The sequence below is a fragment of the Hippichthys cyanospilos genome, chromosome 4 (genome assembly GCF_059441005.1).
Source record: "Hippichthys cyanospilos isolate Australia breed blue-spotted pipefish chromosome 4, RoL_Hcya_1.0, whole genome shotgun sequence".
NCBI classification, from domain to species: domain Eukaryota; kingdom Metazoa; phylum Chordata; class Actinopteri; order Syngnathiformes; family Syngnathidae; genus Hippichthys; species Hippichthys cyanospilos.
The window spans coordinates 14,452,607-14,479,507 of NC_142372.1; the positions used below are offsets into that span (position 1 = coordinate 14,452,607).

The 26,901-nt window shown below is 38.0% G+C and overlaps 4 protein-coding genes across 7 annotated transcripts in view; 2 read left to right on the forward strand and 2 right to left on the reverse strand.

The window, feature by feature from the left end:
* Positions 1 to 788: 788 nt before the first annotated feature.
* LOC148424724 (uncharacterized) lies at positions 789 to 6,734 on the reverse strand. Its single transcript, XM_088413708.1, has 10 exons — positions 6,689 to 6,734; positions 6,024 to 6,234; positions 4,726 to 4,874; positions 4,439 to 4,654; positions 3,554 to 3,923; positions 2,800 to 2,933; positions 2,423 to 2,662; positions 1,628 to 1,789; positions 1,040 to 1,129; positions 789 to 953 (listed from the first exon to the last, which is right to left on the reverse strand). The coding sequence occupies exons 2-10, from the start codon at positions 6,232 to 6,234 to the stop codon at positions 789 to 791; spliced, it is 1,737 nt and encodes a 578-aa protein (XP_088269834.1). The 5' UTR covers positions 6,689 to 6,734.
* Positions 6,735 to 9,549: 2,815 nt separating this feature from the next.
* il1fma (interleukin-1 family member A) lies at positions 9,550 to 14,236 on the forward strand. Its single transcript, XM_088413526.1, has 7 exons — positions 9,550 to 9,610; positions 9,702 to 9,823; positions 10,051 to 10,147; positions 11,091 to 11,472; positions 13,098 to 13,223; positions 13,425 to 13,555; positions 14,009 to 14,236. The coding sequence occupies exons 1-7, from the start codon at positions 9,599 to 9,601 to the stop codon at positions 14,234 to 14,236; spliced, it is 1,098 nt and encodes a 365-aa protein (XP_088269652.1). The 5' UTR covers positions 9,550 to 9,598.
* A 128-nt stretch (positions 14,237 to 14,364) lies between these two features.
* ace2 (angiotensin converting enzyme 2) lies at positions 14,365 to 25,913 on the reverse strand. 4 transcript variants are annotated; one of them, XM_088412568.1, is made up of 19 exons: positions 25,745 to 25,911; positions 25,530 to 25,661; positions 25,298 to 25,456; positions 25,083 to 25,176; positions 23,506 to 23,649; positions 22,911 to 23,026; positions 22,710 to 22,815; positions 22,493 to 22,584; positions 21,870 to 22,042; positions 20,375 to 20,601; positions 19,046 to 19,190; positions 18,834 to 18,932; positions 17,983 to 18,105; positions 17,437 to 17,615; positions 17,145 to 17,203; positions 16,951 to 17,048; positions 16,759 to 16,875; positions 15,545 to 15,739; positions 14,365 to 15,471 (listed from the first exon to the last, which is right to left on the reverse strand). In XM_088412568.1, the coding sequence occupies exons 1-19, from the start codon at positions 25,829 to 25,831 to the stop codon at positions 15,375 to 15,377; spliced, it is 2,442 nt and encodes an 813-aa protein (XP_088268694.1). In that variant the 5' UTR covers positions 25,832 to 25,911; the 3' UTR covers positions 14,365 to 15,374. The 4 variants fall into 4 exon arrangements, with proteins under 4 accessions (XP_088268694.1, XP_088268693.1, XP_088268696.1 ...); XM_088412567.1 differs by having other exon boundaries at positions 16,759 to 17,048; positions 25,745 to 25,913; XM_088412570.1 differs by having other exon boundaries at positions 16,759 to 17,048; positions 25,741 to 25,890.
* nhsb (Nance-Horan syndrome b (congenital cataracts and dental anomalies)) overlaps positions 25,893 to 26,901 on the forward strand; it is a 51,967-nt gene continuing 50,958 nt past the window's right edge. Inside the window, exon 1 of the mRNA XM_088412565.1 lies at positions 25,893 to 26,066. The gene's annotated coding sequence lies outside the window, so the exon portion shown is untranslated. The remainder of the gene's footprint in view (positions 26,067 to 26,901) is intronic.

Genomic DNA, 26,901 nt, shown 5'->3' on the forward strand with positions numbered 1-26,901 from the left:
GCTGTCAAATCTATAAGAATCAAAATTCAATGTAACTACTGTATGTAATTGTGGAATATATTAACTCCATCTCGGATGGCAAAATCAAATCCAAGGAGCCAGTTTTGGCCCACCTGATATTTCAAATGTGGCTCCTATAGTAAATCATGTGTATCTTCTCGAAGTTTCTTGTAAAATTCTGTATCAGAGTTACCTTCATGTTTGATAACATTAAACTACTAAGCAAGTAAGTATGAAGTATTTTTCATGCAACCAAACACTTTTAAATAAATTGAATGACGATTGGACCTTTTTTCAGAGGCTTCTGATTTCAAAACTAGTTACTGTACTTAAAAATTTGTTGCAGAAATGTCTAGTAATACTTTGTTGATGCACACATATATTTATTCTCCCTCTGGGTTAAGGTGGCTTAAGTTTGGCACAGTTTCTCTATCTTTATGATTGCTGCATGCATACCTAATTAATTCTATCAATCAGGATTTATGATCTCAGTTTTGTCTACTTCAGCGTTTGTGTTGTTTTGTATTGCATAGCTGTCATCTGAAACAAATAAAATCATTGGGATTATTTTAAACACCCCATGCGTTTAATAACATCACTTTCAAATGAAACAGGATTCTTAAGGACCACACCTATGATGCCTTTTCGGAAAGTTGACACAAATATTTTCAAATATTATTTTATACAGGTGCTACAATTTTTATCTACACTGAGGCTGCTTAAGGTCAAATTTGTTAACGAGGTGAATCATTAATGCCTTGATGAACATATTGGCACATATGGTGCTCTTAGAGCCATAAAAGTCCTTGCATTTGCTGAATATAGTCTTCAGTTTTCGATCTCCCTGCTTTCAGCCCAGTCACTTCCGTGCTGTTGTGATGGTGCAGGATGTGCTTGGCAATTCTTATACTCGCTGCCTGTCCACCTGCCAGGTTTACTGCATGAGGTCCAATCTGTGAGTGGGCAAGAAAAGCATTTGCGCATGAATCCATTCTATCTGTAAAGTAATAACGGTTTGTTGTATACACTAAAATATTACCTGTAGAGCAGTGTATTGTCCCATCAAATAAAGGGGGCATCCCTCTGCCCATTGTAAATTCTCTGATATGCAAGGCCAGCCATCCAGCACCTTTATGGCAACATGTATTGTGAACAACCACGTATTTATAATCTCTTTGGTGACTCCATCAACAAAGTTTTATATAAAGGAACATGCATATTTACTGTTTTTATGCTCAGACAAAGCAATGTTGAATATAAAAAAAAATGCAGCTTCTGTTCCAATTAGTGGCATCTACAGGCAATGACATACTATTTAGATAGGTACCAGCTACTTGCGGAGTTTCTCAATTCAAATAAGCGCTATATAAAACGTTGTAAACTAAATTATGATTAATGTCACATTCACAAAGGCAAATGTTTGTTGCTGAACCTTGTCATGGATATCTGACATTCATAGCTGCCTGTTTATCCTAAAAAACAACTACAAAGACAGCAATTATCCCAAGACAGTTTATCTTTTCAAAATCTGCAAAACCTTTAAATATAAAAAATATGCAGGTAAATAGAAAACCACAGTTTACTGGAGAGGCAACATGTTCACTTCCAGATACAGCAATTAAGATACCTGAATTGGGAATTCCTTCATCACGTCAGAAAGTAAAGGGTCTTGTTTGACATCAAGTTTACATCCAGTGGCCAACCAAATCATATCTCCTGTCCAGTGGTCTCCATTGCTGAGGGATAGCCTCCAGGCCTGATTCTTGTAGCACCAGCTGGCTTCACTCACCTAACCAGAAATGCAGACTTCAGAGTGTTAGAACAAGGGGTGTTAGATGAGCAAATTTACTGTTATCAGTTAATTACAGTCATCATTATTTTTAATCATCCAGTTTTTCATGACTAACTTTATGCTTTTCTATATGCTGAATAGATCCGTTTTTGTGTGTCGGGCTTCTTGTACTTGAGTTGTTGGGGTTTGGAAAACAAATGTCAGTCACGCCTTGAAATGGATATTGACTGGCTGGCATTGTGTTTGGCATAACTAGATAGACTCAAGTTGTGGGTGGGAGGGCAAGGCCAGAGACAGAAGGAAGATGTGATCTTTTTTTTTTACATTTTCAAAATCATTTGACAGCCACAAGTGTTAACATTACATAGTGATGGGTAATTCAACAAGAGTCATGTTTGGGCCCCCCGAACCTTCTTTCTCCAGCTTTCTGATTTATTTTATATATGTATTTTTAAAACAGAATGCCCAAAGCCTTCATGCAGAATGTCTTCCCAGAAGAGTGGAAGCTGATATATCATCAGAGGGGTGGCAGCACATTTGTTAATGTACAGTATATGTTCTGGTTATGTACAGGTCCTCAACATTTGCAGTGGTTTATGTCCACATCAGTGTAATGTCCATGCAATTTACCTGACAGTACGTCTTCACAGCCACCTGCCCTTTCAAAATAAAAGGCTGTAATTGAATGTAGGCTTCTGGGGTGACAGCACCTCCTTTTCTTGCCTGACGAATCATAGCAAGGCGCTTGTGAAGACTCCGTTCGTTAAAGAACTGTCTGAGAAAAGCTTGGCCATCCAGCTTGATACCGTGCTCCACATGGGAGTAACGACCAACCAGGCTTTCCACATCTCCCACATCGAACTGTTTTAACTGTGAGACACACGTAAAAAAGTCAGCTATTTTCTGAGGCGTTCCATATATACCATTGAAGGTCAAAAGTACTAAAGAAGTGTTTTCAGTTACTACATGTGCCATCTCTGCAAATGTGTAGTTTTGAATTAAAGGACCTGGAGGTGTTTTCTCATGACCCATGTCACATGACTGGCCCCTTGCTGCAAAGCGATGGAGACAACATGAGCGCTGGTCAGACCTCCGCCAACAACCATTACTCTCTGGCCTGCTTCACACACCACACATGAGCCTGGAGAGATATGATGATTGCAATCGTTTGAGGACAAATGTTCTAAAAAACAAATTTCAAAAGGATAACAAGTACTGTGATATTTGTGTTTTTTTTCTTTCAACCTATCCTCTATTATTTGCTGAAAATCTCTCCTATTGGCTTTTTTCTATTCTGTTAGGTTAGGTTTGTTTGTGTTGAATACCTAGTAAAACGTTTCATGAGTTGATCGTATACATGTTTGATGAATAGTGTGGGCTCTTTGAGTTGTTACAGAGTCAGAACACAGTTTAAATAGATCCTTCCTCCTAGATCCTCCTTGTGTCATTTAAAAACGAGTACAAACCCATTTTACGTGTTTGGGCATCAATTATTTGCAGCTTTTCTCTTGGTACAGAACCGCCACCTCGATAATTTGTGACTTGGCATTTGCAAAATTGGCTACAGATTTTCTTTTTACTCATCCTTCATTGTTCAGTGCTGAGTAACTATGGCAGTACCAGAGCCACTCTAGCTCAGAGAGGCAAATTGACATACATGGCCAAAAAAGATGATGAATTCTGTGAAAGTTAGTTTTTTGGACATATTACAGAAGTCCATATTTGTGATGTAGCCTACACATTGTGAAAAAATTCTCTTACCTTGCGTGCGCTCATCAGTGTCTTTGAGTTTTTCCTGGACCGTTAATAGAGAGTGCATGAGTTGCACAGTGTGTTGCAGTCGCTCTTCTGGATAGCTCTCCTCAATATTAGTTACCCACTGTGGGATGTTTGCCATCCGGGCACGCGTGGGCCCGGTTGCCAAAACCACCCGAAAGGCTTTGAGCACGACACCATCTTCAAGTTGGACTTGGAAATGTTTCACTCTTCTCTGCCTCGTCGCTCCTCCTTGTCTTAAAGCCTCTTCATCTATTGTGCTGTCCTCTCGGCACATTTGCTTGCCTTTAGTCACCGCAATGATGCGAGCAACATTTCCCCTCACAAGCACCTTGTCCAAGTTGTATCTGTGCACCTGTATGTTCATTGTCATACGGTTAAACAAGTTGCCATTACTTGAGAACTAACTTCATGCCAAAAGAATCTTTCCATCCATCCAAGAGTCTTCAGTGAGCGTAGAGTACTACATTTGAAAGTAGGAGGAAAGCTGAAGCACTCAAAACGCCATCACAAGCATGCAAAGAGCATGCTTCAAACTCCAGCCCTAAGCCAAGATTCAAACCCAGAACTTCTTGATAGTGAAACAACCACATGGGCACCATTCAAAGAGACAAGACATAAAAAGAATAGGACCAAATCCAGTAGATAGCCATCCATAATCAATAGACAAAAATGTTTACTTTCACCAGCAATGCACCAATAAGCATTGCAACTTTCAAGTAACCGATCGCTTCAGTGACATAAACTTTTGTTTGTTAATGTATGAACACAGTACAGTACACAACTTTTTAATTAGGCACATTGAATGTTAATTCTACATATCACGCTGATGAAAAGCAGGCACTCACAAAATGGTATGGACAGTCAAACCTGATCTTTAAAGAAATCCACACTTAATTGGGTTCCTGGCAGACTGAAGGACAAACTGTTCTTGAGGTTTGAGGAGCCATTCAGGCGTTTTCGCTCTTTCCGGCCGAGCCGCGTGTCATTGAAAAATGCGTTTTCGTCCAGAATGAGGACGCGGTCTGGGAGACTATGAAGCTCACTCCAACGATTGTGCTTTAGAACAAACTCCTGTAGTGCGTTCTGACAAAAACCACATACGTACACGTTACTGCCTTGTTTTAACATCTGACATTAATGGTGTTTGTTTCTACCTTGTTGGCAGGGTCAGTGTGCACGAGTGTGTGCGAGCGCAGGTGAGGGATATTTAGAGCACTGAATTGACTCTTCCACAAAGACGTCCACTCGCCATAGGCGTCAACTACTTGGAGACTGATGTCTGGCGACCGAAGGAGGCCTTCTGCTTGTGTGGACTTGATGAGGTGCTTTCCTACTGTCTGGTCTGCTGTAACATATGAAGGGCCATCTGGGACATATTCTTGGACATATTCAGGGTTTCCTCTCACACTCAACAAATATACTCGATTGAAATGCTCTCGCAAGCACCATGAAAGCACTCTGATACACACTGCGAGAAAGCGTTTAACCCACCCCACTGAAACGCCCATACACACACGGGAGTTTTTCTATCATAGTTGGGCCATTCCATTGACAGTACATTTCCTAGCCCCCAAACTTAACCTTCACAAAAGGTTGCCTAATGCTAACCCAAAACTTAGAATTTGGTCCCCACCAAACAAGGACACTACGAAAACACGCTTGGAAATTCTCGCAATTAGAACAGTAACACTAATTAAACTCGCACACATATACTACTAAAATGCTGTAATGTACAACTAACACACTCCCACTGTTTCCACTGAAAAACTTTCACAAACACCACAGAAACTTTCTCACTCCCGTTACACTCTCATACAACGACTGAAACATCCTCACATGCAACTAAAATATGCTCAAACACTCTAGTGAAATACTCTCTCACTCATGCACTCACAATACACACACGCACACACACGTACACACACGCACACACACGCACACACCAATGATAGTATCATAAACACTACTGAAATGGTCTCACATTCAAATACATCACACATCCTGCATTGTAAAAACAGTTAACGGAGTAAAAATTAACACAATCATGGATTAAAAAAGGACGACCCAAACTTTGGTCAATTCAACAAAAAAAACTCCAAAATTCCATGTTTTATGAAGAAAAAAAAACAAAAAAAACAAACAAAATTAAACTGTTGTGTTAAATTGGTGGGTTAGTTCATTTTTTGACTCATAATTGGGTTGTGTTTAACCCAACCCTTCTCAAAATGAGACCCCTCAATTAATCTCAACATAATTTTTGAACATTGTTAATATTAGTGCTTATTTTTTCCTGCAGATTTATGATGATGGGTTCCAAAAAATAGTCTTTTCAATAATGTTTATGTCATGTAATTTTTGGAAGTTCATTAACACTCATCAATGATTCTCCATTTGTCCTCAATTTACACAAAGAATCAAAATCATATTTACAGTAAATGTAAAGCTACTGTACCATTTGTTACCTTCTTCTTTATGTTGTCTCTGTGTTGCCTGGTATGAGTTTCGTGGTCTTGCTCAGATCTTGGCATTTCTTTACCGGATAGAGGAAGGTGTGACTCGAATCCTGAACTCGAGATGTGTTGGAGGTACAAGGGAGATAACATGCTGGCCAGGGTCAAGGCGTGAGGCCCACCCCCAATTATCAACACGTCCAGCATCACCATCTGATGCAGGAAGACATTCTTTAAATATTCCATGAAAAATCTATACATGTTTGTTATTCTGGAATTTGGAGGCAAAAACATTTTTGAAACATTGATCTATTCCTGGAGGGTTTTTCACCAAGAAAAAAAAAAAAGTACTAAAGTACTAATGCATCATATAATTTTATTTGTCCTGCTCAAAAATAAAATGTAAGCATTTTTTTCATATACAGTACAGTATTTCATAATCTCTGCTGGGTTCAACTCTTATACTCATGCGCCTGAAAAACACACTTAAAAAATATTACGAAAAAACTTGACGATTAGACAGTAGGTTTCTGACAGCATTCCAAAAAATAGATACTGTACTTGCAAATGTTCATTGCATTGTTAATGATATATAAAGTTACAAATTAATCACATTTCCCAAGCATCAGGTCCAGTACCAAGCAGAAAAAAAAACACATTACTACACCTTATATCGTTGGACGATCGGCGTGCGTCCTCCTCGCAAATGTTCTGGTGTCCCAGCTGTCGCGAGGAGTAGGGCATGAAGCTTTGCGACAGTGCCATGCACGTTTCATGTAACTCTATCCAGCTACTCTTTTAGCTGCCAGTTCCAGGGATGGCTGAAAATAGTGCCAGTGTCTATATATACAATACACATGGGCGTGTGTATTTGCATGTAGTTCTTAACTTAATCCATCATGTTTTTTTGTTTATTTATTAGTTTTTTTTTTTAATCCAGCTGCTCAGTGACTGGCCTTGATTGTCAGTGAAGGTCTTATTGTGTATGAAAATATCTTTGAGGATTGTTTTTGTATCGTTATTATTTTTCATGTCCATTTAACTATACTCTAGTAAGAGTTAGTGCGCTTGAATAACGATTTGTGTACATTGGTAAACCGACTGTCCTAATGGTAGTTTTTTTTTCTCCATGGGTTTTGTTCTCCTCACACAATTACACAACCTTGGTAGTAAACTGCTGTGCTGTATTGGTGACTCCAAGAGCCAAAAATAAGTCAGTAAGTTTCTCTATTCTACAGAACTGGATTGCAGCACTTTGGAATGCCCTAAACACAGAAGTTAAAGTGGCTGCCTCTGTCAAAATATTAAACTTACCCTAAATTATGTTTTAGTTTTTTTCTTGTTCCACTAGTGTATGAATATGTGTGAATAGGTGAATGTGAACCTTTGTAAAGCGCTTTGAGTGCCATATGGTGTAGAAAGCGCTATATGTCCAAACCATTTACTATTTCACCATTTCCGTAGTATGTACAGTAACTGATATCTTGCCACGCCTTTCCCCGAGATCTGAATTTTGTCCCGTCTAACAGCTGCTGTGTATCATCTAAATTTTGTGTATTGTCATTAAATTATTGGGTAATAAGGTATCATAGCATGTATCAGAAATTTACTTTGCGATGCTAAGTATATTCATATTTGGCTTTGTCACACTTTCCTCTGAGCCACACAAACAAAATTCAGGATTTCAAGATGTTGTCATGATGCGGCTGCACACATAAAATACTTATTCATTTGTACTAACAAGAAGAGCTATAAGGCACTACATTTACATTTGGCTGCACACCAAGAACAAGGGATTTAGTTGACGTCTCAATCAGAGTTTATAAGAGTTATCCAAACCAATGGTGCATACATAGTTATTTCTGTAATGAGATAGAGTACTCTGTTTATTAATGCTGTTGAATACCCAACATTGTCTATTTTTACTGCAGTACAAATTTTCTCTCCCCTTTTTTAAAACAAAATTAAATTAATAATCTAAATAAGGAAATCTTCAGTTCTTTCAGTTGTGTTGAGTAAACAATGTTGATCATTTTGATAATCTGACATAGTGACCCTGTGGTCTGAGTTGTTCCGTTTCTCATGTGACGGTTAATATCTATAGTGTTTTATTGTTCATGTGTCATTCAACTGAACCATTGACGATGATTACAATTGACACAGAGGAAGTAGCATTATTTCACTTCCCATGTTGATGGAATACTATACAATCAAAGACTTCCATTTCCTCTTCTGAAAATGTTTGTTCACAAGGTGGATATGCAGGGATGCTGAATCAATAGGGAAGTGAATGTCATGCCATGGTTTTTTCAGTGAGAGCATATTGTGGTGCATCTTAGGTGAAACTGGGTGTGATTAGCCACTTTTTATTTCTGCTATTATGTGTGTTAACGTTCCAAGACCTCAGCTGTGATTTAAATACATTTTGTGTATTTGTTCTCTTAATGCAGGGGTGTCGAAAACTCAGTTCTCAAGGGCCGCCACCCTTCAGTAAATTTATATCAATTCTTTTTTTTCAAGCCGTAACAAGAACAATACATTTTTCTATTTTAATTTTGGCATGAATTATTTGGAAATTGAATCAACTTATTGTACATTTATGTAATAGTGACTCTTTGCAAAACTTTTTATGCCCTGATTTTTTTCATTTTTATACAGATATCAAGAGTGATAACATGTTCCTTTAGAGGAGCTCAAAAATAAAAACGTTGATGTTACGCAATCAATCTCCTGGAGTTACTGAATAAAATACACATAGAGACACCAGGACAATTGCCTTTTCCAGGGTTAGTATAGTACATCAAACACAGATGGCACAGCACTCTGTTTTATCCTATTTTATATTTCGATCCGAAATTGGACGGGGCCACATCCCCGAAAAAGATTGAGAACCAATACCCAAGACAATAAAAAGATCGCCACACCAAAAACTGAGCTGAATAACGGTGGCCAAGGCCATGCAGCGGTTTAACAAGCTCAGTGTCAAAAAGGTTGAATGCATTGAAAAGACAAACATTAATATCTTTCAGCATTTCTACAGAGGTCACTACAATGAGGCTCAGCCTGTCGGAGCTGCATGTCTGTCATTCCAAAAGGAAGCCTCCATTCAAGAGTATGCACAAACCTGCAATTATGTTGTTGAAGACAAGAAGACAAACAACAATGATTCGTGGATCCAAATCTATGGTCTGATGAGATTGAGATAAATGTATTTGGTTCAAATTGCAAGAATGATGCACCTGCAGTCAAGCTGGTGGTGAGGCTATGAAATCTGGAGACATTGGGGAGCTACAGTGATGGCCAATGACTGACAGGAGCTCTTAAAATAGTATTCACATTTTGCAACATTGATTTGAAGGATTTGATAGTGAAATGCTGTTTCCACCACCACAATCAAACGCTTGCTGCACTTATATTCAGATCATTTCCGCCATTTTCTACGCCCTCCGATTGCCACTTCCTCTTCAGTTCGGAGCAGAAATATAAAACAGGACATACTGTTGAGCTTCAGTCTTTGGTCATTTGTGCTACTTGGTCAAGAGCAACTGCATCATCATTTGTGTATTTTGCCAGCGACATGGATGCGGCGGTGGGTGACCAAAACTTATTTCATTTTTTCCCCCACTGACAGGTAAATGTGGATAGTGTTCAGATTCAAAGATTTTTTTTTTCTCAAATAGCAGGATTATATTGTGAATGGAAGTGTGCTAATAGTTCACCAGCTCCTTGAAGGAAAACACCAGTATGAAGTGGAAAATGTTGTCAAGCAACAAAACCCAAGTGGAGGAAAACACACCATAAGGTATTGGGACACTGAAAACTGGATTATTTATTTATTTATTTATTTTACATCTTTAAGCGTAAGTAAACACAGTCAAGGAAAGACAATTAAAAACTCAACAACACAAGGTTGTGCGCAGTTTTGACTGTATTACTAATGGAATGACAACACAGATAGTCAGACGATAATTATTTATCTTTCATCTCACTGGATGGTAGAAATTCTGACGTTCTTGTTCTTTTTCTTAGGAGAGGAGATAAGCTGGTGCAGATAAATGGCATTGATTTGCAGAATTTAACCCCCAATGAGCTGGCTCAGGCCATTGCGGAGGGTCAGCCAATGTTGGTGAGATGACATCATCCATCACGGATGTGCATTCTGTCTGTCCTCCTATTTATCAACACTAAATCAGAAATTTAATACAAGCCTGTAATTTGACAATACTTTTTAATGGTCATGTCCAGGAAGGACTTCTCTGCTGCCAGAAGCAATGACCAACAATTAACAACTTGAATTTTAATTATTCTTACAGGAAATGGCATTTTTTCTAATAGAACTGTTACATTAGCTCTATGTGCTAATATGGTCTTTAATGAAAGTCCAATAACTACTAAATCAGTAAGTGTTTTAACCACACAAATAGCTTCAGCCATACGGGCACCACCAGGTGGTGTGCCGAGACAAGCAATGGAGCAGTATGTCAAGATGCTCTTCAAATATATTTTAGTCCTGCTGTGATATGCCTTTTCCACTTTACAACAATTAAAAAGGACATTATATTTGTTGCTCTTTTTTCAATTGGATATGTTCCCAAACTTGTGATATCCTCTGGTTTTTGGGTGTCGTTCTCCCCAGACCTTAATGCAACATTACTTATGTCTGCAAGAAATGTCAGTGTGGAATATGGTGGCACAAATGTAATTCCGGTATAAAATTCAAGGTGGATATTTTTAGTAGGCCTATTTTTAAAGTGACATACCCTTCTTGGTTGGCATTTGTTCCCAGCCTTAAATTATTCCTAACAATCTATTTTACTCATTCTATATCAGTTCTCTCGGCTGTGCTGCTTTCTTGAAGTGTGTGGAAGTTGTTTTTTTTTTTTGTCCAATCAGACTTCAGCAATGCCCTGCGCTTACAGAATCAATAGTTTTTACAATTGTACACTAATAATAAGACTGCTTCTGCAACCAATTGGGTTATCAATGGCCCTGAAAGTAATAGTACTACATCATGTCAGAGTTTTCCCGCTGCCCGATATTTGATGCTAATTTCTCATTTCTGTCATCAGACGGTGCATAAGCCAGGCACGAAGAGCAAACATAATGAAGAGCTGTGCTCAATGGAGGATGCTCTCCACCCTGTCTCCAAAGAAGCCACCCTTTTAGAGTTCAGCATGGAAATGGTGAGAGAGGAAGACCTTCAGCGGAGTGAAAGCAGCTCAAGGGGTGGTGAAGACGTGAATGGGGGTGCTGAGGATGATCTTTGCCCAGCTGAAGATGGGGAGAACAAGCAGGAAAGCAATTTGCTTGTCGTTACCATGACGGAAACTAGCTTCTCTGTGTTGAGAGGGAGGGGCTGCGATGTTGGGAGCAACTGCCGCGGATGCCATGGGACTGGATGTACCCTCAATGACATTGTTATGGTGGCAAGGTCCAGCACAGTGACGCTTGGTGAGTTCAGGTTGTTTGTTTTAAAGAAAAACTGTAGCATCTGCAGATAAGTACAGGAAATAGAAAAATATGTACAGGTACAAAAGGCACTTTCAGATGTTTTAAAAGCAAAGTGAAACTCATTAGATAATTTCCACTCACTTAAGGCAAAAACAAAAGTAAAATAATCCACAAAAAAGCAATGGGTGGGTCACAAACAATGGGTCACAGACAGAGCACGATCAAAGCACAAGCAAGGGGTAATTGAATCTGGTGTCCATTGCCAGCAAACCACTCCCTTTCAAATGATGAAAATAAATACTGTAGTTATACACATCTCACAAAAACATTTGAAATTCTCAGCTTTCAAGTGAAATTTCAGAAAAAATCTAAAATGCACTACGATCTTTAAAGGTGTCCATGATTTCATCTTCTCTAAACTTTGAATGTGGACTACTAACTGTTTCATAAATTGATCAATTAAACAAACATATTCACAATAGCTGTTCAATGTGAGCCATGAAAATTTCCAAGCACATCCATGTCAATGGCTTTCTGACTCTTTCAATCTCTTTGTATCTCTGTTGCCACCTGCTGATTACACTGTGAGGTCAGTGGCTATTTCCCGCAGAGAAAATCCTTTCTTAGTCTTTGCAGCATCGCGGTACTGTTGATCAATTGTTCTCAGTCTCATGATGTCATAATGTGAACTGCATTGTTTGAATTTCAATAGCAATTCAACCAGGGACTCTATTGGTCAAAACATGGACCAAGTACCTGATATGATTTTTTTTTTCAGCTCCTTCCTGGACAGCGGCAAGTTGGTCAAAAACTAATGACATGCTGAACAGTTGATCTGTGAAAGTCATTGTGCATTTCCCGAACATTCTGAAATTTCACTAGAATGTTCAATATCCTGAGTATTTTGGTGAAACATACATTTACACTTACTATAAAGCTCAGGGGTTACATTCCTGATCACCTCTGAAATCTGTGAAATAGAATTCCACCAATAAAATACACCCTAGTCGTATTTTTTAAGCATTTACAACACTTTTACTATCTTATCGTACAAACATTTTACAACTTTTGTTGTTTTTTATATTGAAAAAAATAGAAGGAGCAGTGGATAAGACAAAAATGTTGTACTCACAGTATTACGATGTATGTTTGAATGGAAGGGAATCTAACAAGAAATTTCTTTGAAAAATCTAGGCCAATCTTGAAAGTTCTTGAGATGATAATGTAAAGAAAATATAACATTCTTTCTGTCTTCACGTGTTTTCTTTCACGTTTCCAAAATAACAGTGTGCTGCCTGCATGTGGCCAACAGTAGAACTATAACCAAACAAGTTCTAAAACTGTACCATGAAATAGGAGCACAAATCCCAAACTCACGATGCAGGGTGGTTAGTAAATGTACCGATAATTTTGTCCAAATTACTTTCTAATGTCTAAAAATGGATCTGTCTATGTTGCATACCTGTGAAAACTCTTAAAATTAAGCTGAAAGTTCAGACCTCATTCACATAATGTGTATGGATGCTCAAGGTGCAGTAACTGACCTAACCTGAATATATCTACCTTACTTAAGATTTAAAAAAAAACAAACAACTATAAACTTATTTTGCTCTGTTTTGTTCCAGTTTCAAGAGGAGGGGGCACTTTCAAACAAATGAAGTCCTTGAACGCTTCAGTTGAACACGTGACCTCGAAAAAATATCTAAAAGGCCTCTGTTCACAGAAGACCCTCTATGTTTCACCTCGCCCAGGTTTTTCATACAATCCAACAGTCACCCTACAGTAAGATTAGAAATGACACAACTTGTCTCATTTTCCGTATCTTCGTCAGATTCAGTTCATGTTCTATAAAGTACTTTGAAGGAAATGTAGGATTACAGATTCACTTTTATGCAGTAGCCTTCTTGAAATGTTGCTTTGTGAGGACACTTGTCCAAACGTTTTCTGCTCAGAGAAAATGACCATCTACTACTACAAGTCAACTTGTTTGGACCCAAATTACCCAGTGGTTTTGAACTTCACAGACTCCGACTGCTTTCTGAAGTGCTCCAAGAAAGACGATCAAGTTCTCCTACAAGTGGAGGTATTGACAATTTCTCATAATGAACTGTAATTCAGCAGTTTCAACCAAACGTTTGTTAGCTGCCTTTAATGCCACAAGATGGCGACGGAGCACTTTTATCTGTTTGGCGATACTTTGTGCTACATTTATACAGTATACTGTACTGTACGTGGAGCTGATCACCCTACTTCAACATAGTTTCTTGGAGACAATATGAACCCAAAACAATATTTTTAGGTTCGTCAGCCAGTTCTTATCCCTTGCAAGTAGCGAAAATTTCTTTTTAACGCCCAAATTCTTAAAGAATAAAAAATGTTTATATATCAAAAGTACGCGGGGATCCACTATACGACTGAACTGACTTGGAACCTGGTCATGGAACAAAATAAACTTGAGATATCATCGTCATTTCTCTTTGTTTTGATTTTCAGTCCACGTTTTTAATCAAGTTAAATCTCTGTATTTGTTTTGTAGGCAGTGGATAAGAAGAAACTCAAAAGCATTTCCATGAACGATGAGACCACACTTTGCTTTGTCTTCTACATGAAGACTAACAGCACAAAGCAGCGCAGGTTTGAATCTGCACTGTACAAGGGATGGTATATTCAAATCACCACCTCAGGATCACATGACTCTGTGGAAATGGCTAAGTCAGAAGGACCGCGAGGAATTCAGTCATTTCTCTTCATTATTCAACCATAGAAGCATATATATATATATATATATATATATATATATATATATATATATATATATATATATATATATATATATATATATATATATTGAACCTATTTGTCTAAATATCTTAATTACATAATTGACAAATGTTCGTTATGTATCCTTTAATCAACAATCCATACATCATTCAGAATTTTAATTATACAAAAAGAGGTATAATATGGAGCTTTACATTATATGGACAACATTTATTGAACATGAAACATAATGACAAATAACTTGAGTCTTGATCCAAAATAACTGCTAAAAAAACACTATCATAGAGTAACGCTTTACAAACGCAAATATTCTCATATTTGTGAATGTCTCACATGTGATTGACAATTTATTCATTTTAAACTAAACTTATGTTGCATATAATGAAGAAACAGTTGACATTTCTTGAAAAAAATTTACATTGCATGGTATCATTATATTGTGGTACAGTATTAATATTACTATAATACATTAAAGTAATATCCACAATACACTTTTTTTAACATTGATAAATAGAACTTAACAATGCTATTAAGCGTAAATGTAAGAAATCCCGGAATATATTTAAAGGTACTGTACTGTATACATATTTTTCAACACTATACAGTGTTTACGTGGGCCAGTCTACTGGATTATTCGCTCATTCACTGCCATTGATGGCTATATATGTCAAAGATCCGTTTTTACTGTGCTGGTAGTAAAAGTTACTTACAGTACACATGCACGACGCACAAAAACTCAAGGACATAGGAGCATTGAGCTTCCACATGAGCCCACATTTTTTGAGCGCAGAGTGAGTAAACTTTCCATGACATAACTGTCCATGAATGTTCATAACGAAGTTTTGTTTTGACCATAGAGACCAGCGGTGTCCAAAACCTTGTCTTCAAGGGTTGCTATCCTGCATGTTTTTGATACTTCCGTCCTCCAATACTCTTGATTCAAATGATCAGGATCGTTATTAGGCTTCTGCTGAGCTTGCTGATGATCTGATCATTTGAATCAGGTGTGTTGGAGGATGGAAACTTCAAAAACATACATGACAGTGGCCCTCAAGGACCACATTTGGACACCCCTGCTCTAGACTGCCAGAGCCGGTGCTTGATGAAAAGGATGTCACTCCTTAGAGGCCAGTTTGTTCATCACTATTATCCTCATATGCTCTGTTTGTATGCCCGTCAGGCTCGTAAGGGTTTTCCACCCCCATGTTTTTAGACTTCCTGCAAAAGGACATAAACATAATGTGTCATCCATATGTAAGCGAGTGTAGCATGTGTTGCGATTTGAACTTACTTCTTGCGCTCTCTGATGCCAGAGATGATGAGGAAGAGTCCCATTACAATGACCACTCCCATGACCACTCCAAACACCACCAGCCACACCTCAACCGGTTGCTCCACGGGAGGTGAAAGTGTTGCTGGGATACCATCAAACTCTAGTGTGTGGTCGTCCAGTTGGAATGCGTCGTTGATCCGGCCTCGGGATAGTCTGCGAACCAGACAACTCCTATCAATCTTATATCTTCTGGTGGGGGTCTTTTCAAATGACATAATTACTCTCACTCCTCATTAGTCTCAATGGAACGTTTTCAATTTGGAGTATTCCCCAAATTCCACAACTTCCACAAGGGAATTTTTTCACACCTTCAAGAAGAGAATGAAGTACAGTAGCATTCAAAGCAATAACATGTAAATGTGTTCAATCACTTGTTATTCAAATGGGGGCTTGGGGAGATTTTTTTTCGTTACCTACACAATGCAATCAATACTGGTAAAAACAGTGCTACATTATTTTTGAAAATATTTTTAAACTGCTCTGACAAAAAAGATCGTCTATTTGTGACTAAGAGCGCCTGTGCTGTGAGAGGGTTTATGATAACATCGGCTTTATTCTGTATTAAATATTTAATTTATTTATTTAAATATTTTCACGTATGTACAGTACATTATTAAGAACTATCCAGTGAAAACTGTCAAGTAAAACCCACATTTTTTTCAATACGATGCTGCAACACTAGAAAGCAGCAAAAACGAAGTGTGTGGATTAAACAGTGAAGGCTCCTGAAGGGGACTTAATTCAAGTTTGGGTTAGGGCTAGGCCTTATATATGGGAATGATCATGTCTGGCTGGTTCCTGGAGAACTTCTGACTTTGCTTTTCGTTATGTATCATTCGTTATGCATCTCAATTAATATTAATTTCATGGAAACATTGGTTTATTTTAGTTTCTCAATCCAAAAAGTGAATCTCGTACAAGTTAAAGATTTACAGCACAGACTGAAATATTTAAGGATTTTGCTTTGCATAATTTTGCTAGTCATGGCTGTTAATAAAAATGAAAAGTTACCATGTAATTCCAAAAAATGTTGTTCCATGGCACCAACATGCCACAAGATAGCAGCAAAGCTGCAGTTTACTCTAAATGAAGCTCTTCAACTCCTTTTGAGTTCCTTGGCACCAATATGCCACAAGCAACGCTCTTGTAATTGCAATAAAGTTGTAGCTTACCGTATGGCTGCCTTCAAATCTTCTTTTGGCACGTACATAGATGGATTCTTTGGGTTGGTAACCACAATGTAGAAGGAAATCCGGGGCGTTTGTTTGTAAGTTATAACATTCTCGGCTCTGCAGGTGCAAAAAGAGACACATGTTGTCCTACAGCACTCATTCAAAAGATGAGACAAAGCAAAGCTTACTGACGTGAATAGAAGAGTGTCATTCTTTTGGCTGTAGTACTGCCTCAGAGCGTAAGCCACACTGGCTCTGAACAGGTACTGCTCGTTGGAGTTCCAGGAATACTGCAACATCATTTTTTGTTTTTTTGTTAATAACAGCTTCCTTTGTCTTTTTGGGTCATTTTACAACCAATGGAGACGAATAAAAGTCATACTTACAGCTTCATCACCCATGGCCATTCTTAAACTGAGTCTCACTTTGATGGCATAATCAGAATCTGTAATCAGGGTCAATGAATCCAATTATGTCATATCACATGTTCTACTTTTGTTGATTGTGAAAGCATACACCATTTTAAAATCACTTTTGAATATTGTAACACTTCATTTTTGATGCACGCATACTGTGTTCCGACTCAATTTTAACACAGGGCCAGAACAGTTATTTTTATGCAAACAGAATACATAAGGTTCGGCAAGATTTTCTGGTTGATTTTGTTCAGCTACTCACATGGATCTACTGCCGCATCCCAGCCAACAATGCGGTTGTGTTTCATGTTGTCCTCTTTCAGCCATATGTAAAGTTTCTGGAAATAATCCAGTAGTGGCCCAGCATCCATCTTGATATCTCCAGATATGGTTTGCAAAGCTCGGGTCCACGACTGGGACCGGCCCAACGTTAACATATTCCTGACAAAACAATGACTTGTGATGAGTCACTACAGGCACAAGCCATTATAAAACTAATGTGCTAAAATAGTTGTTTATAGAATAATAACGCAAAAGCAATAACATGCAAATGTGACTTTTAGAAACATTGGCCTCTTCTGTTGCTAAATACAATAACCAAATAATTACAATCACAGAAATTCTGGTTCATTAAGAGCCTATAGTTGTGAACTGCTCCAGAAAATTGACTTTGCACAGTTTCATGCTGTTATTTTTGTATTCTTTTCTTAGTAGTTTCTGTAATTTTGACTTAATGCTGATGACGGTGTGGATTAAGTTCAGTAAAACCACAACCTCCCAAATTAAAATGTTAAAAAGCAACATTTACTTGAGTTTGGTGCCAGCAACCGTTGAACCTGTTATGTCACAGGAAGACAAAGCATCGGAATGATTGGCTGCTTGACAAAGGGCTTTTTGGAACTGGAACTGGTAAATGGTTCGTGTGAAGTACCTACATGTGAAGCCATCAACAAAACACAAAGGATATTGTTATTACATTTCATGGAATCAACTACTAAGAACCAATGTTTGGTTTTATGGATTTCTGTGTGTATATACATCATAACAGTTTGTACTTAACATCAAGTCCGTTGTTGTGTGAAAAGTGAAGGCCACGTGTCATTGCTATTATTTATTTCCCAGACTTTTTTGGCCTGCATATGCTTCCACATAATTCAGCCGATTCACATTGTTCCAAATTAAACATATTCCAAAAATTCACGCCACAGGAACTGGTCTTTTTCTCACTCTAAATATTCACACTTTTTCCTAAATTCCCCAAAATGTTCACATTTAAAAAAATGCTCATTCATTCCCAATTAGGCCAAATTTATCTCCTTTTTTTTTAAAGTCATTCATTCATTCTCTTGATGGTAAATGTTCAGTGGATCTTTTAGAAAAAGTTTGTAATTTGGGGCTTTTGTGTGAACTTAAAATGCACTGTAAGCATTACAGCCAGACTCAATTAGACTCCTAAAGCTTTAAATTAACTGTACAGAATTACAAAGAAATTCATGTTCAAACCCTGCCACTGTTTGGCTTTAGACACTGGTGCTCAAGCTGATTGGTTAACTTGTCGGTTGCGAAGAGGCTCGTGGGTTTGAGCTAAACTGGCAGCATTTTTACTTTGTGGAAGTAGATTTTCCATTCCTGTATATAACCAGCAATTCAATCATATACCTGATGAAGGAATAGTCTCCAGATACGTGGAACAGAGCTGCAGGGTCACAATAAGTTTCATCTCTTGGCACCGGCTCCACCACCCCAACCAGCTCCCTCCTGTTATGTTATGTTAGACAACACTGATTGGAGCAGATGATGGAACCAGCAGGTATATCTTCAGTTTCCGCTGAAATTATGCATTTCTGTAAGTATGCAACATGTCTGCCTACTTCATCTCCCACCAGCGTTCCATCCATTTATCCTCTGGGATGTTTCCTGCAAAGACCTGCCACCTCCACTCCTCCAGCATGTACGTGAATGGCAGAGTGGCCACAATGGTGAGTGCCTGCTTCAGTAGGAAGTTAATCTCTGTCTCTATGGGGATGAAATAATAATAATGGAATTTTTATATGCAGCACTTTTTCATGGATGGATGGATGATTGATATATGGATAAAATTGCAGTTTATGGATGCTTAGACAAATGTATGATGAATGGATGGATGGATGAAGGAGTGGATCGTTAGCTTAAGATAATGCATGTTGATAGGTGTTATAAATTATGGTGGATGACGGGGGCAAGTGTACTGCAACCAGAAGAATGCTATAAACTGAAAACATAACATGCAAACACATAAAAAACGCAGCAAAAATAGATGCAATCCTAAGAGCAACATGGATGCAAACATGCAAAAAAATTAAGGGCAAAAAATATGGGCCGAGATAGATTAAAATAGCTGCAAACAAAACATGGAAAACAAATTAAAAGACAGGGGATGCAAAGAAAGTTGCTATCACAAAAAACGACATGGACGCAAACTTGAAAAAAAACTTTTTTGTGAGCGAGCAATGAAAGATTTTGAGCGAGCAGTGATAGATTTTCAGCACAGGAAAATATATTGGGCGAGCGATGATAGATTTTGAGCGAGCGATATTGGATTTTGAGGACAGAATTTACTTCAGGCAAGCAATGATAGATTTTGAGCGAGTAATGAAAAATTTTGAGCACAGAAACTGATTTTGCTCACTCATGATACAGCTCCCTTTGTTGCTCAACCTCTCGCTCTCTGCGTGCTCAGCTTGGCACACAGGTTACAAATGTGCCACAAAGCCAGCCAATCAGAGTGAGCAAAAGTACACTAACATTTTTAGTGCCAAGCATTATGGGAAAAGGAAACCTCAAGAGGGTCAGTATATTTAGCATTTTCACTTATCTTTCAAGGGCAACAGAATACTGTGTGCTATGTCTATGTAAATATGGGCGCTATCATATGAAAGACTCACTTCCATTCCTCACTTTGAATTGCATGTAGCTTATATTAGGTAAGCATTCATCAAGGGTGTCAGCTACCCCCCCATTAAAAAAACAACATTTATTTGGTGAGAATTTTGTTATTTATTATTTTTATCACTATTTTAAAAGAAGAAGACATTTTAAAAAAGAAGAAGAAATAAAAAGGACTGAAGTCAGTGACATAGAGTTGAAGAAGAAATGAGATGAAGTAAAGGGATAAATGCATCACACTTAAATCTATTCACGTGTTTTGAAGGACCTTTTACCGTTATCATAGGTGAAGTTAGAAGGCAGGAGGCCAAGGCCCTTGAGGTGCTTGGGTGTGGCAGCAGACAGGGACATAATTTCACCGACAGCCTCGTGGAAACCCTCGTTGGCGCCATCTCTCAAGAGGTAGGGCAGGTTTCGGTAAGCCATCTGGTACTGGTTGTGGCCCATCTCATGGTGGACAGTCAGAAAATTCTCCATGTTTACTTGAGTGCACATTTTGATCCTGAGAGCGGACAAGATGAGTTGATGATAGTGTTTTTATTGGGAAATAAAGATATGTTATGATACCATATCAGATTTAAAATACTAATAAAACTGGAGGTGATAATGTGCTTCTGATGAGTCATAGAGAAATTGAACTAACAATAAAAAAAAATGAATCTGAGAGTTGCCAAGAAAGCAAACTGCATTGGGAGTGTGCCATTTGCTGTTCTTGCGGTTCTTGCTGTTCTTAGGTGCAAACACGTGAAAATGTGATGGTGGATACGGGCAAAGAAAGCTAGTAAGCTGGAATCCTAGTGAAGTTTAATAACGATTATCAGTGGTTCTCTTTTTAGTCCAATAACAATTATTTAGATTAAAGTTGATTATTTAGGCAGGTACACAAAAAAAAAAATTCAACTTCCCATTTTTCATTCATTTTCATGCCTAGGCAAGCCTTGTTTACGTGTTTGGGAACTTGGCAGTCTATGTTGCACTTTGCTGGGCATTTGGGTGAACAGAACTGGCTCAACTGACAATTTGTTGACAGAGAGTAAACTGCGATTGGCTTAAAACTGGCCATCTGTGTGCCTGGGCAACTAGTTTACTGTGTCTGGGAATTTGGCGGACCACTTTGCCCCTGGCATCTTTCAGATACCCCTGGTGCACCTGACAATTTGTTTCCTAAAAGTAGACTACATTTTAGACTATCTAAAAGCCGGTCCAAGATGTGACCCGTAAGTGTTTTTTGTTTTTGTTTTTTTTTAAATCAAGAAAGTCACTGCTCTTTTAGAAAATTCTGTGTTGAATATCCTGGAGTTGTTTTAGGCATTTGGACTGTAGGACCTTTAATCCTTTAAAAGACCTTTAATTTAATCCGCCATGAAGTACTGTGGTTGCAGTATACTGATTAATGTTTGACGAGACAAAATCCATTTTGTTACTGTTATCAACACCAAAGACTGACTCAGAGTCATGGTTATTCAGCAGTAAGATTATTACAGTCAATCCATTACACTAACAAGTCTTATCATAAATATACTGTTTGCACTGTACTTTTTTTTATCTAATAAGATGCAAAAAGTGACAATAATAAAGCTGAATGTACCACCACAGATGTTTTATGTGAAAAAGAATCCTGTTTATGGAAAGCATTATTTACTGTATATACGCAGTCTAAGGTCCATACACTAGTATTTTCTGTCCTCACTTAAAAGTAGAACAACAATCTTACTTTTTTTTCTACAAACATATGTTTTTGAAGTAAGCGTGTATGTGTGGGCATGCTACCTGAAGTCCTTTCTGTTCCCCATGTCCCAGGCTGTGGGATGACAGACCACCTTGCGTCCATCCTCAGGCTTCACCAGCATAGAGTGGGTCCAGAAGTTGTCAAACATTTTATACAGACCCACCGACATGAAGAACTTCTCTGCCTCTTCAAATAATCTCCGCTCAGTCCAGCCCTGAAATTCACATTAGTGCCTTATAAAATGAATGGGCACAAACTTCTATAGGCAATTTGTAAGGCACTATATTTGTATTTATGCATAAAAATTATCAACTCCCAGATTGATCTGTTCACAGGATTTTTGCGCCTGTTCTCCATTATTCTCTGACAACATTTATTTGATTCACTTTTTTGGGCAAAAGCCTGAGCCCTGTGTACTGTAAAACGTATTAGTTTGGTACTATCTTGATGCCAAGTAACTAAGTTGAAATGGGTTGAAGAGCTTCATGTACTGTAACAATTTGCCACCATTTAGTGGCATCAATAGACCATTTCAAAATATTTGGGGCGAAGAGGCGAAGAGTTACTGGAGGATTTTTGCTGTTCCTAACTTAACAGCTATGAAAACGCCATTTAAACCACAAAATAAAGCGAGGCAGCGTAAATAGACTCAGTTGTGTGATACCTTTTCCACCATTGTTTTGCTGACATCAATCTCACCCTGGTAGGGCATTGACAGAGGATACAAGTTGGTCCAGAATCTTCCCCACATGTCACCTAGTAAAATCACATTGATACAAATGACAAACAAATCCACTGGGATACAAATAGGAAAATATATGGACTATAAAGTTAAAGCATGGTGCGAATGAACCAAAATATGCAAAATAAGAAAACATTACCCAAGAGATGGGCTGGAAGAGGTCCTTTTTCATCTATGTGACCTGAGTGGACTTTCATCAGCTTAGCCCTCACATATGCATGCAGCTCCTTGTATAAGGGCAGGATCTGTAGAAAAACATCTTGCCGTTTGTTTACAGGCAGGACGTACTTGCTTTCTACCTTCCATGATCTACATTCTACTAAAATCACTAGAGACATACCTGTTTATAGATGGAGCGTACATCTTCCATTAGCTGATCCCTGGTATAAATGTATGGACTTTCCTCATCAATAGTCTCATAGTTAGATCTCCAGTAAGCACCGTAGTCCTCAAAACCTTCAAGTATATGTATTAGGGGAGAGCGTTGAAAAATAGCTCAAGAAGTTATGATATTTCATTAGAGTTGCAAAGATGTGAACATTTTTCACTTTGTTTGTCTGCAAATGAAGTTAGCAGCGTTAACGCCCACATCGGTGCAAATAGCCCATTTTTAAATATGTTTTCTTGTGTAAATTTGAGAAATTAACAAAACTAGGTCCGACCCACATCTGTGACCAAGTGCCATGCCGGACTGGCAAAGATCCCCAAAAAAATGAGCTCATCAGGAGTAATCCTTTGTGACCATTTTGTGGCAATTATAGTCAATTGAGTGTAATTTTTTAAATTTGTACTTTCCCGCCCGGTCAGGTAAGCACAGTAGTCCTCAAAACCTGGTAGCAACGTACATTTTGCAGACTTATACCAGTGACTATAATTTCCTTTAAAAAGTAAAGAAAGAAGCACAATGGCTCGAGAAAGACTATGAGCGGGCTCACCATTCAGTTTGGCAGCCTCATTCTTCAGAAGCACATATTCTTCATAGAGTGGTCTCATCCTCTTCCCCACCTCTTTCCTCCACCCCTCCCACACGTGCAGAAGCTCCGAGTAGTTGTGGCTGGTAGCCATCACGTGTTCCAGGCCTGTAAAAGCAGTGCAACTGAGTGAGTTAGCTTAAACAGACAGTCGAGGTTTAGATTTAATATCTGTCAATTCTTTAAGAATGATTTTCTGAATCTACTGATTTTTGGAGAAACAATAGGGAGATTGTAATTGAACTCCTGTGCACCTCAGATTGAGGGAAAAATGAGCCCTCTGACACATCGGATTTAGAGTTTTTTTCTAATGGGTGTTTTTTTTTTGGATACCATGAGAAGAGTGCCACAAAAGGTACTTTTTCCAATATTTGTTTCTCCGATATCTTTCATGTAGGGGGCATAGTTGCGGGTGCTTACACAGTGCAGGGAAAAATAAGAACAAAATACTTTACAATAAAAGTATTAATTGCAAAAACATTTTGACTTCACGATACATACAGTAAAAGATGACAGTACAGTGGTTTTGATAGTTCTACAGATGAGCTAATTTTATTGACTCCATGGCTTTAGCTTAGCATGTTGGGGCCGCGCTAATGGATAAAAATGTAAATGTAAGGTTAAAAGAGTGACACAAATATATCATTATCATTGTTACTGACACGGACAATTAATTGTGCCCATTGTACACTTGTTTTTCCTCAGGATGCGTAATTGTAATATCCTGTTTTTGGTACTTTCTATTAATATTGACTCAACTAATTTGAATAGCTAACAACAATTTTCTTTTATCAGCAAATTTCTAACTGAAATAAAGTGTCTTAAATTTAACTTGGTGTCGCGCATCTTTTAAATCAAATTTGTAAAATTTCTACAAAAAAATAAGCAGATTAAGAAATTGAACATTCTAAATTTGAACTATTGAACAAAAATGTGTTTGTCATAAGATTCTATTTTATATTCAGACGGAATATTAATGGTTAAATATTCTCTCCGAAATATTTAAAATTCAATTGTCCTGGCATTTTTTTTAAGATTCAGATTCAAGGTCATGAACTTAAATTCAAACTCGAATGGCACAAAAGTCAACATCAAATAAAATCTAGCTCAAATTAAAATCCTGGACCTGAAATCATTTTGAGGATAAAAAAAAAATCTGTTGGATATTTCAATTCTGTTGGAACAGGTACACTTATTTAAGGTTTTCCTTGCCTCTGTTGCCAAGTGGTTGCTCACGTGAAGTTTAGTTGTTAAATAAATTATGAGAAGTACTGGTGTTGTTAAGCATTGAAATTACTTTGGGATAACCTCTGTTTTGAATTGGCAGAATACACTTGACTTAAAAAAAGGATTAAAAAAAAACAACAATAATGAGCATTTGGTCAGACCAAAACAAATCTTTTGTTCAATATTGCAATGTTTTCAATATGTCATAGCCTTGGTAATAAATCACAGCATACATTTCAAAAAACAACTGTGTGCCCTTTGTATGTTAATTATAAACTGCCCTATTCCATAACAGCATTATTAACAACGTGTACCTGGCTCCAAAGTCTGACAGTTGAGCGTGTCGTCCATCTTGCACACAGTTGCTGTGCTGTAGATTGTACTCATGTCACTCATGATCTTGCTCAGCTGCGGGCAGAACGGCAACAAAATGGCAACACGATGAGATCTTCAAAAGACAGCAAAAGTGAAGGCAGCTTTCCAAACCAAAAACGCATTTTAACAACTCAAACTGAAGCACGACTCTTACGCGTGAAGCTTTATCCGGAGACAGAACACCGGCGCCTTTGTCTTGTAGTGTGATGAGCTGTAATTTGATTTGACGATCCTTGATTTCGTGAATGGGGAATTTCTGAGCTTGCTCTGCCCTTTCAGTGTAGAACTTGCCCCAAATTTGACCCTGTTCTGACTGGACACATGGAAACACATTAATAACATTGTCCGCAGGCTAATCTGAAAAGAGAACGACGCCAACTACTCACCAATTTTTCCGAATTCTCCTTTGTGATGTTGGTGTTGTAGGCCCATGATGCCAGTGAGTACTGGTACATAAGCGCACTGGCCTCATCATCAAACTTCAGCAGGAAGTCCCTCGCCTGGTTCTCCACTAGCGACTGAGCAGAGACAGAACAACAGAAAGCCAGCAAGCAAAGTAAAATATTCCCAGACATGCTGCCACCCATTCACACTCACATACAATCACACTCTGAGAAGGGACGGCGCTGTACACTCTTATACACTTTCCATAATCTTCTGTACTGCCTTGGCCTTTGGACAGAGTCATAATCGGGGGTGTATCTGAGTTTTCGTTTACAGATAGTGAGGTTCACTTTAGTGGCCACTGAGCTGGCTTCTGGAAGAAAACAGTACTTGAAAATGAAATCATTGTACTTTGATGTGTTGTCCTTTATGTGAGCACAAAACATTAATCATGTGGTTGTTTAGAAGCCTGTATGATATACTGTATGTTCAGCACTGGGGTCATCCCACAACTGGAGGACATTTTGTGCCCACCCCATGTAAGAAAATTACAAGTATTGTACATAAAAGTAATTCCCGGTAAATCAATATGATTTGATGTTAAACATTTTACATTCAATGTCAATGTACTGCACTTAAAAGGTAAACAACTTAAAAGTACTTCACAAATTGTACTGTTGCAAATTGTAGTTGTCCTGCAAACAGTAGCTATTGTGATTAGGGAAATAAGGGAGTGTTTCAATTTCTAGTAAAATATTGCCTTACCTGCTTTTTTTTTTTTAAATCTCTCCGCCTTGATGACCAACTTACATGTCAAATGTAAGGAGATGAAATAAGTTTAGAATCAGCTTTATTAGTATGTTTTGTTGATGTCTTAGTTGTAATCACAATACTGTATTTTAAATAATAGCAATAGAGAAATATTAATGGTAGTAAATTGTACTCTGAATTTCATCTTACAAATTGTCATTTTATTAAAACCCGCCATGAGGAAAAAAAATAGCTACATGACTGCAGAAATGACATGAATGTTATTTCTTTGAACATGGGTAAACCACACACCACTTTACACTTTTTCTTGTTATTTTTCAATCTTTCAGCCATAACGGAGTGTGTCAATCAAACCAAAGCAACCAATGTTACTAATTACGTTTAAAAAATGCATATCAAGGTTTTTTTTAATTACATAACCACATTTCAATTTAATTTTTATTTGCCTCCTTTTTGATTTTCTTAATCCATGAACCTGTGATGTCAAGGAACAGGAAACAATAGAAGAGTGCACATCCTTATCCGATAACATTGGTTTTTATAGCACCATAAACCGCAAGTTCCCTGATAGGCCTTAAATGTTGATAACAAAGCAGCAAAGGG

Coding starts and splice junctions, on each gene's coding strand:
- il1fma (XM_088413526.1), top strand. Junction 9,824..10,050: donor GGAGGAAAACACACCATAAG/GTATTGGGACAC, acceptor TCTTTTTCTTAG/GAGAGGAGATAAGCTGGTGC. Junction 13,224..13,424: donor CTATGTTTCACCTCGCCCAG/GTTTTTCATACA, acceptor TTTTCTGCTCAG/AGAAAATGACCATCTACTAC.
- LOC148424724 (XM_088413708.1), bottom strand. CDS start 6,234: ATGGTGATGCTGGACGTGTTGATAATTGGGGGTGGGCCTCACGCCTTG. Junction 4,875..6,023: donor AAAGAAGAAGGTAACAAATG/GTACAGTAGCTT, acceptor AGTCCACACAAG/CAGAAGGCCTCCTTCGGTCG. Junction 2,934..3,553: donor CACTGATGAGCGCACGCAAG/GTAAGAGAATTT, acceptor ATATCTCTCCAG/GCTCATGTGTGGTGTGTGAA.
- ace2 (XM_088412567.1), bottom strand. CDS start 25,831: ATGACTCTGTCCAAAGGCCAAGGCAGTACAGAAGATTATGGAAAGTGT. Junction 25,662..25,744: donor TCCCTTCTCAGAGTGTGATT/GTATGTGAGTGT, acceptor GTCTCTGCTCAG/TCGCTAGTGGAGAACCAGGC. Junction 22,585..22,709: donor TCTTCCAGCCCATCTCTTGG/GTAATGTTTTCT, acceptor TGATTTTACTAG/GTGACATGTGGGGAAGATTC.